The sequence below is a fragment of the Lissotriton vulgaris genome, chromosome 7 (genome assembly GCF_964263255.1).
Source record: "Lissotriton vulgaris chromosome 7, aLisVul1.2, whole genome shotgun sequence".
In the NCBI taxonomy this organism is placed as follows: Eukaryota; Metazoa; Chordata; class Amphibia; order Caudata; family Salamandridae; genus Lissotriton; species Lissotriton vulgaris.
The window spans coordinates 1728032089-1728050897 of NC_141695.1; the positions used below are offsets into that span (position 1 = coordinate 1728032089).

The 18809-nt window shown below is 45.7% G+C and overlaps 1 protein-coding gene across 1 annotated transcript in view; it reads left to right on the top strand.

Annotated features, from left to right (window-relative positions):
- The first annotated feature begins 1368 nt into the window (after nt 1-1368).
- LOC147706468 (solute carrier family 2, facilitated glucose transporter member 3-like) overlaps nt 1369-18809 on the top strand; it is a 54547-nt gene continuing 37106 nt past the window's right edge. The window contains exons 1-2 of the mRNA XM_086932979.1: nt 1369-1540; nt 10773-10871. Of these exons, the coding sequence (XP_086789105.1) occupies nt 1517-1540; nt 10773-10871 (123 nt within the window). The 5' untranslated portion in view covers nt 1369-1516. The remainder of the gene's footprint in view (nt 1541-10772; nt 10872-18809) is intronic.

The following is an 18809-nucleotide window of genomic DNA, read 5'->3' on the forward strand; positions in this document are numbered from 1 at the left end:
CTCACAAAGCAATTTTCTGATTGACTTTTCCCTTGCACAACAGGGGGTGATGCCATGTGCTGCAGACAGACGGACAGACGCAGGGCTGGTTGTCTGCCTGGGGAGCTGTGCCAGAGTTTGGTGCTGAACTCCTGCCAAAAAAGGAGGTGTGCGAAACAAGAGAAGAAACAGAAGAACAAACAGGACCAAGCAGGGAGAGAAACACAAAGAGGGAGGCAGAAAGGAGACAGGATTGGGAAATGGAGTGCGTAGGGAGAGAGGTGGGAGGGGATACAGACAGAGCAGGACACGCCGTTGCACAAGTCTAAAGACACACATCACTTTCTCACAAAATCCCTGCAGCTGCACATCACAGCACCTGCTCGTGGAGACGACGTGCTCAGTGCTTGGCACTCTGATGTCACTGACACCTCCCAGCACACCACCCTACCCTGCTGGTACATAGGAGTGCAGGATGCTAGAGCAAACCGAGAGTGGCAGGAGAAGAAGTGGGAGTGACAGACATCAGCAACAGCCAAGACTCATCTGCAGCTAGCCAACACTCAGCTGCCATCAACCAAGACCCAATCAAGACCAGCCAATACTAACCTTAGGTCAACAACGAATCAAGCAGGAAAAAACAATACAAAACAGGTCTGTCTAACCCTCAACTGAGATCAAACAAGACACCGGTTCCAGCCAACAGTCAACTGAGACCAAGAAAGCCTGGACCAGGAACATTGAAGACACCACAGGGCCCTGCCAACACTCAACAATCAAGAGCGTACTCTAGACCGAACCAGGAAAACCCAATAGACACTATTCATCTAGGATCAACCAAGACAAAATCGAGGCGAGTCAACACACAACTGCAACAGCCAACTAAAACCCAATTAGAAAAAACAAAATAGAAAGAAAACTAACTAACTACCACTTACGTTTAACCAGGATTGAACCTGGCAAAGCTCACACAGAACAACGAACAGCAAACTGGCACCATCCAAGACATAAACACCAACAATCTGAGCTCATTGTGGCCATCCAACACTCAACTGGGACCAACCAAGACAACTGGATCCATTCAACACTCAACAGGCTCTAACCTACACTTATCTGCGGCCAACCAAGACATAACTGGCATCCGTGAGCACACAACCGGTGCAAACCATCACCCATTCCTGGACAACCAAAAACTCACTTGGGATCAACCAAGATACAACCGGGACCAGCCAACTGAACTGGGACGAATCAAAACAAAGTCATTATCAGTCTTGGACAACTGGAAGATAGGACAATATCCGGACTAACTGAGTCCTAATTTTCAGGACTTGTTGGCAATCAGAACATATTGACAGCAGCGTTGAAGCTTTTGGCCACTTAGCATCATCTAAATCACTATTACCAAAGAACACCAAAAACTAGAAGCATCAATCATTGGATTCAAATCTACTCTAAGAAGTCCAGGACCCACCGGTGACCCCCATAGTCAACCTGGACCTGAGACTGGTGTGATTACACCTGCAGACAAAAGGAGGCCATGACCCCCTTGGAGCCCAAGAAGGTATGGTAGTAGCAGCTTCCAGCAATGGGTCCTGTGGTCACTCTCTGCTCGTTCTCGCTCTCCCTTCAGCATTTACCCTTCTCCCTGATTCTCTGCTCCTTGTCGCATAAGAACCCCTGCTGTTTCTGATCCCCCACCCCTACTGAACTCGGCAGCTCCCACTCTCTCTGCATTTCCCATGTCTGACCCTCTATACCATGATTAGTTTTGCGTCTCCCTGCTCTCCTCTTTTGCCTCTGTTGGTTTCCTCAGCAGTTACTGCCCCCTCCCTGATCTCCTCTTCTGCCTCTGTTGCTTTCCTCAGCAGTTACTTCCCCCTCCCTTCTCACCTCTACTGCCTCTGTTGCATTTCTCAACAGTTACTGCCGCCTCCCTGGTCTTCTCTTTTGTCAGTAGGGGTGGGGGATCAGAAACAGCAGGGGTTCTTATGCTGCAAGGAGCAGAGATTCAGGGAGAAGGGTAAATGCTGAAGGGAGAGCGATACTGCCCCCTCCATGCTCTCCTTTTCTAATTCTGTTGCTTTCCTCAGCAGTTACTGCCCCCTCCCTGCTCTCACCTTCTGCCTCTGTTGCCTTCCTCAGCAGTTACCCCCTCCATTCTCTCCTCTTTTGCCTCTGTTGCCTTCCTCAGCAGTTACCCCCTCTGCTCTCCTCTTCTGCCTCTGTTGCTTTCCTCAGCAGTTACTGCCCCCTCCCTGATCTCCTCTTCTGTTTCTGTTGCTTTCCTCAGCAGTTACTGCCCCCTCCCTGCTCTCATCTTCTGCCTCTGTTGCCTATCTCAGCAGATACCCCGTCCCTTCTCTCCTCTTTTGCCTCTGTTGCCTTCCTCAGCAGTTACCCCCTTACTTCTCTCCTCTTTTGCCTCTGTTGCTTTCCTCAGCAGTTACCCCCACCTCCCTTCTCTTCTCTTCTGCCTCTGTTGTTTTCCTCAGCAGTTGCTACCCCTCCCTGCTCTCCTCTTCTACCTCTGTTGCTTTTCTCAGCAGATACTGCCCTCTCCCTGATCTCCTCTTCTGACTGTGTTGCTTTCCTAAGCAGTTACTGCCCCCTCCCTGCTCTTCTTCTCTGCATCTGTTGCTTTCCTCAGCAGTTGCTGCCCCCTCCCTTCTCTCCTCTTCTGCCTCTGTTGTTTTCCTCAGCAGTTGCTGCCCCCTCCCTGCTCTCCCCTTCTGCCTCTGTTGCTTTCCTCAGAAGTTACTGTCCCCTCCCTGCACTCCTCTTCTGTCTCTGTTGCCTTCCTCAGCAGTTGCTACCCCCTCCCTGCTCTCCTCTTCTACCTCTGTTTCTTTTCTCAGCAGATACTGCCCCCTCCCTGATCTCCTCTTCTGACTGTGTTGCTTTCCTCAGCATTACTGCCCCCTCCCTGCTCTGCTCTTCTGCCTCGGTTGCTTTCCTCAGCAATTGCTGCCCCCTCCTTTCTCTCCTCTATTGCCACTGTTGCCTTCCTCAGCAGTTACCCCCCCTTCTCTCCTCTTCTGCCTCTGTTGCCTTCCTCAGCAGTTGATGCCCCCTCCCTGCTCTCCTGTTCTACCTCTGTAGCTTTCCTCAGCAGTTACCCCTCCTCCCTTCTCTCCTCTTCGGCCTCTGTTGCCTTCCTCAGCAGTTGCTGCCCCCTCCCTTCTCTCCTCTTCTGTCTTAGTTGCTTTCCTCAGCAGTTACTGCCCCCTCCCTGCTCTCCTCTTCTGACTCTGTTGCTTTCCTCAGCATTACTGCCCCCTCCCTGTTCTCCTCTTCTGCCTCGGTTGCTTTCCTCAGCAGTTGCTGCCCCCTCCTTTCTCTCCTCTTTTGCCTCTGTTGCCTTCTTCAGCAGTTACCCCCCCCCTCCCTTCTCTCCTCTTCTGCCTCTGTTGCTTTCTTCAGCAGTTGCTGCCCCCTCCCTTCTCTCCTCTTCTGCCTCTGATGCCTTCCTCGGCAGTTGCTGCCCCCTCCCTTCTCTCCTCTTCTGCCTCTGTTGCTTTCCTCAGCAGTTAACCCCCCCTCCCTTCTCCCCTCTTCTGCCTCTGTTGCTTTCCTCAGCAGTTAACCCCCCCCCCCTGCTCTCCTCTTCTGCCTCGGCTGCTTTCCTCAGCAGTTGCTGCCCCCTCCTTTCTCTCCTCTTTTGCCTCTGTTGCCCTCCTCAGCAGTTGCTGCCCCCTCCCTTCTCTCCTCTTCTGCCTATGTTGCCTTCCTCAGCAGTTGCTGCCCCTCCCTTCTCTCCTCCTCTGCCTCTTTTGCTTTCCCCAGCAGTTGCTGCCCCCTCCCTTCTCTCCTCTTCTGGCTCTGTTGCCTTCCTCAGCAGTTGCTGCCCCCTCCCTTCTCCCCGCTTCTGCCTCTGTTGCTTTCCTCAGCAGTTGTTGCCCCATCCCTTCTCTCCTTTTCTGCCTCTGTTGCCTTCGTCAGCAGTTGCTGCCCCCTCCCTGCTCTCCTCTTCTGCCTCTGTTGCTTTCCTCAGCAGTTACCCCCTCCCTTCTCTCTTCTGCCTCTGTTGCTTTCCTCAGCAGTTACCCCCTCCCTTCTCTCTTCTGCCTCTGTTGCCTTCCTCAGCAGTTACCCCCTCCCTTCTCTCCTCTTCTGCCTCTGTTGCTTTCCTCAGTAGTTGCTGCCCCCTCCCTTCTCTCCTCTTCTGCCTCTGTTGCCTTCCTCAGCAGTTGCTGCCCCCTCCCTGCTCTCCTCTTCTGCCTCGGTTGCTTTCCTCAGCAGTTACTGCCCCCTCCCTGCTCTCCTCTTCTGCCTCTGTTGCTTTCCTCAGCAGTTGCTGCCCCTCCGTGCTCTCCTCTTCTGCCTCGGTTGCTTTCCTCAGCAGTTGCTGTCCCCTCCCTGATCTCCTCTACTGACTGGGTTGCTTTCTTCAGCAGTTACTCCCCTCCCTTCTCTCCTCTTCTGCCTCTGTTGCCTTCCTCAGCAGTTACCCCCCTCCCTTCTCTGCTCTTCTGCCTCTGTTGCTTTCCTCAGCAGTTACCCCCTCCCTTCTCTCCTCTTCTGCCTCTGTTGCTTTCCTCAGCAGTTGCTGTCCCCTACCCGATCTCCTCTTCTGCCTCTGTTGCCTTCCTCAGCAGTTGCTGCCCCCTCCCAGCTCTCCTCTTCTGCCTCGGTTGCTTTCCTCAGCAGTTGCTGCCCCCTCCCTGATCTCCTCTACTGACTGTGTTGCTTTCCTCAGCAGTTACCCCCCTCCCTTCTCTCCTCTTCTGCCTCTGTTGCCTTCCTCAGCAGTTACCCCCCTCCCTTCTCTCCTCTTCTGCCTCTGTTGCTTTCCTCAGCAGTTACTGCCCCTCCCTGCTCTCCTCTTCTCTGTAGGGCATGGCCCTGCTTTAGACTGAGCAGGCTGCCAGGGGAGGGGCGTAGCATGTGAACCCACCAGTCAGGTATTTACGGTATTATGCCTAATGAATATGTATGAGACAGTGTATGTGTAAACAATCTAAGTGGTTATAATTTTAGCACTAATGTTCTAAATAAAAACATTTTTTTCCCACGGTGGGTGTCTTCTTGTCCCCCCGCGCTATGAGAGGCAGCTGCCGGGCGTCTAATTTTGCCCTTTTGAATTCGCATTTTTGAATTTTTGGTCGTATTATAAAATTATATATTTAGCCCTTGTATTGTCAGTACAGCCACCTTTAAACGGGAGCATCTGGCAGCAGTTCATTGGCAATCTGAATCTGAGTTATTAGCAATAAATAAAGTGCATGCAAACTTTATTGCGGAGTCTGTCCTGCAGCGCTTCGAGTTATGGAAGGCGCTAGGAGAGGGCGTCAGGAAACTGAGGTGTCTGTATCCGTTTCCCCTGGCACCTTCAGCCAATCTTGGCCTGTTAGCCAACAGCACTTTGCATGCTGGGATTTTGTATCCCATATTTACTACGTCACAAAAGGCAACAACAGGAATGCCCCATAATGCCCAATAACAAAAACAAACAGGGAGAGTAGGGTCAAAGGGAAAACAAGTTTAAAGACCTACTACTGGTTCCCTTCCCCAGCAACATCACATGAATAACAAGCAAGAACCCAGGAGGTCTATAGGCCAAGCAAAATGCTGGCAACACTGGCAAGTCTATCTCTACGTCAGTGTGTGCTACAGTCACCATATAACAATGTGTAAAAAATGAAGAGAGAGCAAGAGACACATATGTGAGAAAAAGAGTGGTGATATCTAAATTTGAAAACTGGTCAAACCAGATCCAGTACACAATAATTGTGGATAACCATCAAACAAACCAAGTGATCGGTCCTATCATTTGGCCGTCCACACTATGACCTGGCGGGTCCTTCGATCATCTAGACCTCATGCCACACAGTAAGTAGTCAGTACTGGATTCGGTCCACAGTGAAATTTGAACCACTGAATTGCGGGTCAATTAATGATGGTTAGTGAAAAGAGGTGAAAATAAAGTGCAACATACAGTAAAGTGGTGCGTGTAAAATAGGGTGAAATGTCTAAACAAACGCTTTAATAGGAACCAGACACATCCCCTAATTAAAAAACAGGAACAGCGCAAACAACAGTATGAAACAAACGACTGTCGCGATTAGGGCCAACATGTTTCTGCCATTCGGGCAACACGTCCCTTGGCTTTCATCAGGGCCACTGCTCTAAAATAGTTGCTACTGTTATATGTGAAATAAATGATAATGCTGTCTTATCAGTGAAAAAGGATATAGATAATACGAAACAAGATGATAATCGTAGGCACGATACAACCTGTACCTACAGTTATAAACTCATCCTCCTTGTGCTCACTTCACCACCCCATGTCAGACCCAGCCATATGGAAATCAGTCTTCACCCTGTTCCTCATGGGACCAGTGTAGCCTGAATGGTCAAGTCAGGCCTTACCTGGACTAGAAACAAGCATCCTGGGACAAGTTTCAGGGTAACACCCCTCATCAGCCAGGCTAGCTTGAATACTCATCAATACGTGGCATATATCCTCTCCACCATATATCAAGAGAGGTAGAATTTAATGGATGTGTAATTCGGTAGCTGTCATAAAACTCTAAATAGGGCCCTCAATTTCTTATGCTTGGATTTCCAGACATTTCTGCGGTGCCACCTTCTTGTGCAATTAAACATTTCCAAGTATATCATATCATCTATCATATCTAATATTGTATCATATTGTGTTGTATTATGTCATATCATATCATATCATACAATATCATATATCATATCATATCATATCAATCATATCATATCATATCATACCATATCATATATCATATCATATCAATCATATCATATCATGTCACCTCACATCACAGCAGATTTCGGCGTTCGACAGCAGCCAGTTCTCACCTTTGCATAATGGAGTTTTTTTCAAATGGAGTGACCAATGAATGAGCAGCGAGTAGACTATATATATAATCTTTTCAACAATACATATGTAATCTATAAATATATGTCCATCTGTAAATGTGTGTATATGTGTGTGTGTCATCTGTGTTGGGCCTAATACGTACAAGTAGCTACTTCGGTCATTTTAAAGAACACACTTGTCATGGAAACCTCCCCAGTAAATTTTATTGCATCCTATCCCCTCTCCCGTGCTAATTATCCCTGATAAGTGGGTTTTCATCCTCTTAAACCTGCTTGGACTCTTGTGTGTTGGACCTTTTTCTTCATCTCAGTGTTTAGGCCTCCAGAGTCTCCACCAATCAATTCATGTTCTTGCACCTTGCTGAGGATGTGATGTCATGCTTAGGGGGTCAAAGGGCGCTCATTGCAGAGGCTCTAGGAAAATGCTACTTGCATGAAGCGGCCATCTTTTCGTTTCCTAGTGTCCCATGGCAATGACAAGATGGCCGCCTCCTGCAGGGCGGGTCCTTCTTTATTCATGTTCTTGCACCTTGCTGAGGATGTGATGTCATGCTTAGGGGGTCAAAGGGCGCACATTGCAGAGGCTCTAAAAAAATGCTCCTTGCATGAAGCGGCCATCTTGTCGTTTCCTAGTGTCCCATGGCAATGACAAGATGGCCGCCTCCTGCAGGCCGGGTCCTTCTTTATACTCTTTTCTGACTGATAAACTGCCAGGGACCTACCATGGCTTACTTCCCACTGAGTTCACTATCAACCCAGTCACATAGAAGGGAAGACCCTCCGATCTTACCCCCCCCCCTCTCCCCCCCCGGGCTGCTGAGACTACTTGTAGAATCTCCAGTGGAAGATCTTGATTGAAAGTGCCAAGCCTTGGTCCAAGATTGGCCCTTTAGCCACCTTGGAACCCTCAGTGATTTGAAAAGGAAGATGTAATTGGTGGCAGCACACAGGTTCTACCGTATCATTTTCACTGTAAATGTCAATTAACCCCTTCGATGCTGATGACGAGCTCAGCTCGTCATCAGCCACGGTGGGCGTGTGCGGATGACGAGCTGAGCTCGTCATCTAACGCGGCTTTTAGAAACAAGCAGCGTAGCGAAAAAATAACCACCGCAGCGATGCGGTTAAAAAGGCAATCAACGCTGGGTACAAGAACTTGCCTGAAAAAAAGGACCCACCTGGGAATGAAACCACTGCTACAGGGGACCTGTAAGTAGGAAGAGTCTAAAAGGTAGTGATGCCGGGGACAGAGGAATTAAGCAAATATCAAACACACCGGAGACCCCTGGAGCCAGAGTGGGACGATTCTCAAGTGCATTTTTTTAGTTGAGAGAATTTTTATTTGTTTGCTATTTTCCATTTTTGGAGTCATTTAAGTGAGACCCTGGGGTTAATTGATAGCCACCTGGATAGTGAACCTGACATCTCCCTTTTTACCTCTCAGCATTTGTTCTGCAGTTTTCCTTTACATGAGGCATATAACTTTTGGCACTTGCATTTAACTGGTGGCTTCATCCCTCCTTGTCTCATTCGTTTCCTCAATTCCCAGGCAGGCCTCCAGGATGAATACTAAAGGGATGGTGAGAGGGAGAAGTGCAACATTTGTTATTCGGGGGCATTTACCTAAAGTTGTCCTGGGGTGGCCAGGAGACCCTCAATTAGCCCGATGGTGGGGTTTCCTCTGACAGGCATCAACCTGTCACCGAGAGACCCTGGGGAGAAAGGAGATCCTGCTGGAGAAACTCCTCTAGGACCCCCCCTCCCCCCAAGAGCTGAGGGCCGAGGTTCATTTTATGAGCAGCAGTGTCTCCTGGGACAAGATTTTTGTGACACACTCTGAGGGCCAGATTTACTGAAGCTTTGTGGCCAGCGCTGGTGCAATACAAAGTAGTGGAAAGCGACAACAGCAGTCGCGGCTGGCATCTGTGGGGAGTGGTGAGCAAGTGGGTAAAAATAAAAATAAAAAACACTTACCTTGAACACAGCCTCCTCCTCGCTGCAAATTCTCCTCCTGCTGCTGCAGTCCGACGCGGGGCCCCAGTCAATTGCCTTAACCAATCCTGGCGCTGCTCTCATGTTGTTACCTGGGAACAAAAGGGGTTAGGTCCTTTATGTGGTGAGGGCTAGACCTAATATCAATAGTGAACAACACAAAGTACCCAAACCACAGTGACTCAATACGTTTTTTTGATACAGGGTAAGAAACCAATTTATTGTTGCTTCCCTAGACACCATTATTTTGTGTCAATCATTTTATATTTTTTATATTTTCAAAGAATTGCTGACAGAAAAAGACATTGATTGCAAATATTTACAAGGCTAAACAAACTTTAACAAACATTAAAGGCAAAGACTATTTACACATTTAGAAACCATTATGTCACACATTAGAAAGTATTCTCACATCAGACATTAAATAAAACAATTATTGAAAAAAAATTACAAACATTTTTATCACAAACAACAAAAAATTGCAAACACTGAATGAGAGAAACTAGGGGTTGGGAGGATAGAATATAAGTAATTAAATGACTTATATGTATTTTAATGCTGGACCAGCCGGTCCTAGCTTTTGTACAACAATGATACTTTGTATCTCCCAAACAACACTGCCGACGCGTTTCTAGACCAGACTGGAGTCACTGGTCTGTCATCAGGGCTGTATGTGTCTTGTATCTGTAGGATACAAAAGCAATGTTTTGCTTAGTCTAGTGTGTGGGCTCCTTATTGCCATGAAGTAGCTATAATGACGGTGTGTGCTACATACCAAGGCTGCTCAATGTAGAATTTGAGAGGAGGTCTTTTGGAGGTCCGTTTAAATGAATAGCGTGGCCGAACAGAGAAGCCTAGAAAGATTTTAAGGATGTTTTTTAATTACATGATTGATTCAACTACTAACTATCGTTGCTTAATTGCACAGTAGAACAACATCCATTTGGGTCTTAAATCAGCATCTATAACTAAATGTTCTAAACTGTATCAACAAAATCCCTTGAAGGTACCTTTACCCTCTCATACTTTTTGCCCAAACCCTCAAGGGTATATTGGGTTGCTCGCTTCTTTTGTATCTTCTACTATAGCAACAACCATCTGTGACACTCTTCCTGCTTCTTAAGGCCTCCTCCACTGCAAACTGAACTCTTCACTCCGGAGGTTGAGATGGCAATTTTTTCAAAGGGAATAACATGGTCCCTTTATCCACTCCGCGCTCCATTGTGGTCAGCCTAAACTTGTGACGTTCCCCTGGTCTACAATAACCAAATGAATGTGACTGACTCTTTGTGCTTTTAGTCGCAATACTTATTTAAAAGTTTAAAATTGCATATCTCCAGTTCTACTGATTAGAGTTTTGTCATTTTGGTATCATTGTATTTATTAAACTTTACAGTATTTTCGTAAATCGGTTTGGAAGTTTCTTGTGTTGTGCGTTCTCTTTATTACTGTTTGTGTGCTACATATTGCCTTTAAGTAATGCCTAATTGCTTTTGTGCCAAGCTACCAGAGGGTTAAGCATAGGTTAATATATTGACTTTTGTGGTTCACCCTGACAAGGATTGTCACTGCTGCCTGAGTGGGGCTTCCAACCCCCGTAAATAACCCAATGTCTTACCCTTTTGAGGTGGATTTGACAAATGTAGCATGTATCCTGTTCTTCAAAGATAGAGGACTGAACATGAGGGATGCACACTTTTATGATCCAAGGTAGGACTAGATAGCAGCTCTTATCAGAAAGCAATTTAATTGACATGCAGGATTCTTGGTTCAATAGTTGTGTGTAATTTATTCACTTAATGCCTCATTCTCTGTGGTTCTGTGTTGATGATCTCTGTCATATACGTCTTTCTGAGTCCCTTTGTTGATTTAAAATTGTAGTCCTTCTATTTTTCAGATATGTTACTGTGTTTGGTATTTAAAAGTCACAACACATTTTTTCTCTTTCTCAGAAACAGATCACCTGGCCACTGGTCTTCTCCGTGACGGTTGCTGTGATTGGCTCTTTTCAATATGGATACAACACCGGGGTGATCAACGCCCCTCAGTCGGTGAGAATGGGGAGGTGGACATTCTTGGGATTGTATGTTACAAGGATTGTTAAAATTATTTGTTTACAGCTCTGTTGGTGCACCTCACTCTAGATCTGTACTTACCCTATGAACTCAGGGGCCAATTCACAGAACTAATCTGAGATAAAATCCTAATTGTACTACTTTTGATATTCACATAAGACCTTGAGTATTAGTAAAGTCAGGACTCCTAACTTTACAACTACTAAACTGAGACAAAATCCTAATTGTACTACTTTTGATATTCACATAAGACCTTGAGTATTAGTAAAGTTAGGACTCCTAACTTTACTTCTACTAAACTGAGACAAAATCCTAACTTTACCACTTTCGGTTTTCACAAAAGGCATTTAGTAGTAAAGTTAGGAGTCCAAACTTTACTACTGCTAAATGCCTGCTGTGAATACTAAAAGTAGTAAGTTTAGGATTTTATCTCAGATTAGTTCTGTGAATCGGCCCCTCTGTCCTTATAGATAAGCCACTGAGTGCAGCCGATGTCCAATGAGCCTCAGTCCAGACCCGCAGCAGCAGCTCCCCATCATTCCACCTCTAAACCTCAGGCCTAACCTGCAGCATCCCTGTGATTTCAGCACTGAGATCCAAACACAGCCCTGCCAAAGCAGGTCAGTCCCCTCCTGCAGTACCACTGATATACCAGCACTAAGACTGATCCACAGTTCCACTAATGCCCCTCAGTTTGGATCTTCAGAGCCCTATTATTTGAATATTGAGACCCAAACAAAGATCTACAATGGCTCAACCAAAAATGATGGGCCCTCCTACAGAATTGGCTCAATGGGGGGTCCCTGAATGGTTGCCCCCCCCTAAACTGCAGGGGCCTGCTCAGTAAAGCAGAGTGGTTTTCCTGAGCATTTAACTATTTCTTATTCCATGCCATTGCACGCATTATGCAAGGCATGCAGTGGCAGGGCATAGAGGGTGAGGGGGCCCCCTTCAAAACATGAAATCCTGGGGGCCTCTGTTACACCCCTGCTACTCTAATAAAGCACCTCAGTCTTGACCAATAGCACCCTCTGCTATTCCCTCGCAGAAACTCAGTCACATGTCTGTCTTGACAGCTGATCTGCAGATGTTCCATTAATGGGACATTTACTCAGCACTTGACCATGCCCTTCAGTCCTAACCCTCAGCGCCCTGTCTTATTTAAGTACTGGGTTCCACGGATGGCTCTGTCAATGCACCTCGCGTCTGATCTACAGCACATCTGCTATTCCACCACGAAGAATCATACACGTTTCCTCAAACCAACCTCAATCCTGAGCTGCCGCTCCTCTTCTATTTCAGTACGATGACCTCACACCGCTCTTCTCAGTGCACTTGCAGCACTCCTGCAGGTTCATTAATAGGGCCCTCAGAAAGCTCTGCCAATGCACTTCAAACCCGAGCTGCATTATCCCTACTATTGTAGAACTGAGATGCACATGTCTCTGCCAATGCATAGTTGCCAGGACCTCTAAGACTTCCGCAGTTCTTTTGCTGCCTGGCTTTTAACACTACAACATAGTTTGAGAATAGCTATTATTGGTAAGGCTGAAAAGTCTCAGTCTGCAACAGGTGTTGACTAAAAAGTCAAGACCTGCTGAAGTTGTCCATACAAGACAGGTCTAATGCTTCACTCTAAGGACCTGCATAAATGAATGAATAAAAGAAAGATTTGTGAAGCGCTCAGCTACTCAGACAGTGTCCTGCACTAAAGACAACCAAAGGTCACATTACTACATCGCCTGAGGCCAAAGCGGGGACACTAGTCTTTAAAGCCTTCCGGAATGGAAGTTTTGGGAGATGGTCTTCAAACAGTGGGGAATCGACTTCCATTCCTAACTTGGCAGCACCGAACAAGAGCAGTATGTGCACCTAACTATCCTAAAATGTGGTACTCTAACTCTGAGTGCTGACAAGGACATGAGGGTGCAGGAGGGATGATAATGATGGATCTGTTTATCAAGCACTGGGGTCACACAACGCCTTCAAAAGAACCCGCTTCCTAATTGGGAGCCAGTGCAGTTCATGAAGACGCCTAGTGACAGATTCACATCTATGAATGCCCAGAATAAGGTAAATTTTGCACTGTCTGCAGTCTTTTAATCTATTTATCAGGGATGTGCAGGTACAATATGTTTACATAGTCCTACCTGGCAACTACTAATGCATGGACAACTGTCCTGCGGGCTCCCAGAGGGAGAAGATCAAGGTACTTTATAATGAAAAGCAGCAGCACAATCCAGGTGCCTGTTACTGAAAGGATCTGAGAGGGAAAAGAGAGCCTGTCGTCAATCCTGACTCTAAGGCTCTTTTTTTTTTTTTTTGGTCCTCATACAGCATGTTGGGCATTCTTGATGGAATTCCTCCAGCTCATCTCATCTGGCCAACCTGAACCAGCCCTAACGTCGGCCTACGAGGATGAGAAGTTGGGAATTCCCCCAAGCCAGTACTGCTACCTTGATCCACTCCTGTTCACACCATCTGAAGAACCATATGTTACTTAGGAGAAAAGGACCGACAGAACCCAAGCCAAATCATAGGACCTCATTCACCGTTTTCGCCAGGCTACTAGAGCCGCCCATATCTTATCTCGGCTTGTAATGTCACAGGCCATATCTGATTCGCTTTTGTAGATAATATGTTTCAAACATTCCACAAATGTTGGGGGATCTACAGCTTTCCAGCCCCTACACATCTCTCTTCTCGCCAGGATTGAAACATAGAAGATGAATCTGGACGCTAGATCTTTCAAGCAGTAATTTGTCGTCAGGCCAAGAAAAATTGTCAGAGGATTAACCTCTACCTGTTAAAGTAACACATCTTCAAGGAATTTTTATACCTCCATCCAGTAGCCGATAATCTTCGGGTAGTCTATAAACATATGGAGATCATCTGTGGTGGTATGACTACACCTAGGGCAAGGATATTCAGAACCCGTCACCTTAGCTAACTTCCCCGAAGTTCAATATACCCTCTATGCCGTATAAAGATGGTTTCTCTTGAGGAAAGCTGGTTTAACTACGGTTTATAGCATAGTAAAGGAATCGCCGCACATGTCTCCCAGATTATGAATATTAGTACCAAGGACATCACCCCAAAGTTTTTGAAGATCAGATTCTGCTGCTTTTCCATCTTCCAGCACGGCCCAGTACCAAAACGAGATTTCCCGTTTCCAGCCTCCCCTTCTGGAAACCAAATTGAAACTCAGGCTCGCTGCTTCAAGATCCCAGGACTGCGTTGCCCACCACCCCGACACTTCATAAAAACGTAAACCTAGTGAGCGTCCCACCGGTTATACCAGAAAGAGATTCCCAGCTCATCAGCTGTGAGGCCTTCTGGAGATTGCCCCAGAATTGAATGCCTGCCGATTTCAATGGCTGGGATAGTTGATCTCTAAGACAAACCGTGGTTCCTGGGGAGTCTCAAATTGGAGCCTGACATGCATAGTAGGGAATTTAAGGCGCTTCCTAATGTAGATACAGTTTTTTAGTGCAGCCCCCAAGATCTTAAGCCTGACTTTTTAAAAAAAATTGGGGTCCCCCAATTTAAAGAGAAATAATTCCTGCCCCTGGGGAGTATCATGTAATAGTGCCCGAAACAGTAGACCCAATGAGGACTGGTCAGGCTTATTAGCCAAAATTCTGAAGTTTTTAAAATGGAACGCATGACAGTAGTTAAGTAGGTCTGGTAAAGCTAGACCACCCATATTTAAATTTCTCCTAAGCTTTTTCCACCCAATTCGAGGGGACTTAGTGTTCCAGATAAATGAAGTGATTTTTTCCTGAAATTTTGTAATGTCGAGAGCATTAAAAGATAATGGGATCGAGTTAAATAAAAAGGTTATGTTTGGCAAGATTATCATTTTTATAAGATTTACCCTCCCAAAGATGTTTAAAGGGAGGCTAGACCACTGCAGTAACAGGCTACAGATATCTTTAGGGACCCTATTCCAATTGATCTTAGGTATATCTTTAATTTTCCGCGCTAAATGGATCCCAAGATATCTCATTCGGGACTTGGTCCCCTGTGTTTCAGTGCCTTGATTCCATTCCATGATCTCAGTCTTGTCCCTGTTTATTCCATAGCCTGAGATCTCCCCGAATAGTCCAGCCTGCTCTACTAAACTAGGGATAGCTTCTGCGGGATTAGTAGTGTACATGAGCAAATCATCCGCCTACAAGGCAAATTTTACCTCCAGATCCCCCATTTTAAAAGGTTTAATCAGAGGGGCGGACCTGAGCCAGCAAACAAAAGGTTCAATATAGAGATTAAACAACAGAGGTGACAGAGGGCACCCCTGCCTGGTACCTCGGGAGATAGTCACCCAGTCTGACAGCGCTCCGTTGACTAAGATTTTTGCTTAGGGAGCAGAATAGAGAGATCGAACTTCTGAAACAAAATTGCTGGGTAATCCAAAGCTAATAAGGGCTTCCCACAAATATGACCAGCACACCTGATCGAAAGCCTTAGCGGCATCAATGGCAACTAGCGTTAGTGGGAGTTTCTTATCTACTGACACATCTATTGCCATAATAGCTTGAAAAGTTAGTTCGTTCAACTGTCTACCAGGGATGAGCCCCTTTGATCCTGATGTATTATTGTTTTAATAATTTTAGCTGTCCTAGCTGCTAACACCCCAGCAAAGATTTTATAATCCGTGTTTAAAAGAGAGATCGGTCTATATGACTCAATCTTTAACGGATCTTTGTTTGCTTTCAGAATCAAAGTTAATGTGGCTTCAGACCAGGACTTCGGAATAGCCTCACCCAGCATATATATCCTGTTAAAGAGATTTTTTAAAACAGGCACTACCTTATCAGATAGCTCCAAATTTATCTCAAGTGGAAGCCCATCTTGGCCGGCAGCTTTACCTCTGACCATTTTCTGCAGCTGGGTTTCTACTTCTACCTCTGTTATACTGGACTGTAAAAAAGTTCTATCAGCTTCAGACAACTGAGGGAGTTCAAGCTGGTTTAACCACTATTTGGTTTTCCAAGACCTGAAGTTGATGTCTTCCTTATACAAATCCTGCATAAATACTCTAGCCTCCTCCCTGATCTGACCATCTCCAAGTAAGATGGTACCTGAACTTCTTTGAGATATACTTTTTATCAAGTTTCTCGCCCTATCTGCCCTGGCCTTCCAGGCCATAAGAGGACCACATTTTTCCCCATTAGAAAAATTCTGAAGCTTGCTCGTATCCCACCTTTCTTTTAAGATCCTATCGAGATTAGCCTGGAATTCTGCCCGAAGTCCCTCTTATTCAGTTTGCAGATGTGGCACCAAGCTCTGGGAGACAACTGAAGCCCGCTGCAGCTCCTGCTCTTTTTCTTGATCTTACAGAGCCGCTCTTCCTCCCCACTTCTCATTGTTTTATTATTCCTAATCATCAGCAAGCTAAACACACCTCTTAAAAGAGCCTTGTACGCCTCCCAGACTGTCTGATCATTTGTGGTACCATGATTGTGTCTAAAATAGTCCTCTGATTGAACTGCTAACTCAGCCTTAACCTCCTCCTTTACCAGCAGAGATCTATCTAAGGTCCACCTTCTCTGGCATCTTTTTTGCTTAAGATTAACTACCAGTTGAATGGTCTGAACGAATGGCTGAAATATAAGAGATTGATTCTACTTCCGAAAGAATGGACTGATCCAGCAGGATAAAATCAATTCTAGAGTGGTGCCTGTATTTCTTGCTGTAGAAAGAAAAAATCCTTTTACACCCATTTTTTACCCTCCATACATCTAGTAGACTGAATTCTTTTAAAATATTTTTAAGCTCTGAGTATGATCTACGGGGGTAATATATTTTGCCTTGGAGGTACGATCTAATGACTCGTCAAATACCAGATTAAAGTCTCCCCCTAAAATAACAGGTGCTGATGGATCCATAAGGCTCTCCCTCAACTTTACAAGGGCCCCTGGATTGTCTTGGTTTGGCCCATAATAAACTGCGCACACCTGGGGGAAACTATGTATTGCTAGAGTAGCCACCAGATTACGGATTGGTCCGTAAAAAACTTCTCGACCTTAATGCCTGAATTGCTTCTAATTATTATTGCCACTCCCCTGGTACTGCCCCTTTGCTCAGAGTAAAGGCCCTCCTGAACCCATCTACATTTGCCGAAGCCCAGCTTACACTCGTGAGCTTCTAAGTGGGTTTCTTCTAAAAAGCAGATATGGGCCTTACACTTATTAAGAAATTCACACACTCTAGACAGTTTCCTCCCCTCTCTTAAACCATTCCCGTTCCAGTTTAAGAATTTAATTTTGTTAACACTATTCATTATTTAGGACTCCCTAACAAACAAAGTTCTTTACCCAGTCTGATATTATACTTCCTTTTGTCTTTAAGTGTATGAGGACTAATTTTCCTTTCTTTCCCGACCTTGCTCCCTACCCCCCTCCCCCACCTCCCCCCCCGTGAGGAACCCCCCACTCTTGCCTTCGGGGACCATTGTCGCCTGTTTAGGACCACCCTCAATCCAACACCAAAACAAACTCCTAATATGTGTAAAATTAAACATTATAACAAGTAACTAGAAAATGTGACCCCCCCTAACCATTGTGGATGTATCTCCATTTTTTTTATAATCCCCCCCCATTTTTTAATTTTTTTACTCTTTCATGTCTCAACTCTTTTCATTTAATAATTGATTTTTTTTTATTCCCTCCCATTTCTCTACCGTTTCTCTGCCGTATAGAGGCTGGAAAGCGGGTGGCATAAACAGATATCTCCCTCCAACTTAATAGGGCCTAGTGGGAGTTTTCTTTAATTAGAGTCAAGAAGGTATCAACTTCTTGAGGAGAGCTGAAATTATGAAGCTTATTTCTCCACATCACCTTCAACAGTGCGGGAAACTTCATCTGGACATGTGCCCCCAGGTTCCTCAGCTCGGGCATTATGGAACCCAGCTCCCATTGCCTTTGAGCAGTTATTTTACCCACATCGGAGCGGATTTGATAGTTCACAAAATTGAATTGGAGTGCCATATCAGTTAGCGCTCTTCCCAATATCATCTCCTTAGTCGCGTAGGTATGAAAATTTACTAAGATTTTCCTGGGAGCTTTCTTATCGGGATGGAGCCTAAAGGGATTTCTATGGGCCCTCTCGATTTCTTTCTCCAAGTCTATATCCTGTCTATCTTTTAGTACTCCCTCCCTAATGAGTTTACAGATGAAGCCTTTAACGTCCCCGTTCTCTGCCCCTTCCGGAATTTTCAAAACTCTTAAATTGTTCCTTCTGGTTTGCATCTCAAGCCTCTCAATGTCCATTTAGAGCGATCTATTCTGCGACTTTAGGCTCACAATATCCTTTGTATTCCCCTGAACTACTTCCGTAAGGGCCTCCACATCAAACTCTAGAACCCCAGTGCGTTTGCAGATGTCATCTAATTTGGACTCCAGGTTTTCACACCTCTCATGGATTCCTTTTTGATTAGCTTAGGAGATCTCGAATTTAGAAAGAAGATCCCCCTTAAGGGACTGTAGCAAAAGTTTCAGCTGTGATTTCCCCCTATCCGGATTCTCAGAGCTAAGAGAAGTCTCTCCTGTTCTAAGCTGGCCTTGACAAATTTGATTTTGACCATCTATATCATCGCCCAAAGGAAGATCGGGTAGAGGGCCTGCCAGGTTATTAGTGCCGCAGTCTGCACCTTCAGAACAGTCCAAGTGCTGAGTTGGCAAAATAGCGGACGATAGAGGTGAGGATCCGGGCAACACCGGATCGGGGGAGGCATTCTCCTCTTCAATATTGGGATCACAAGTTAAGGGGGAGTAGCGATTTTCAATGGGAGTAGCAAGGAGGCACAGTTTGGGGGGAATATTGATGGAGAATTCAGCCCCTTGGAGATAGCCACCTGCTTCATTATTTTGAAATATGATTTAAGTGATGGCGTCATTTTGAGGGAAGGTG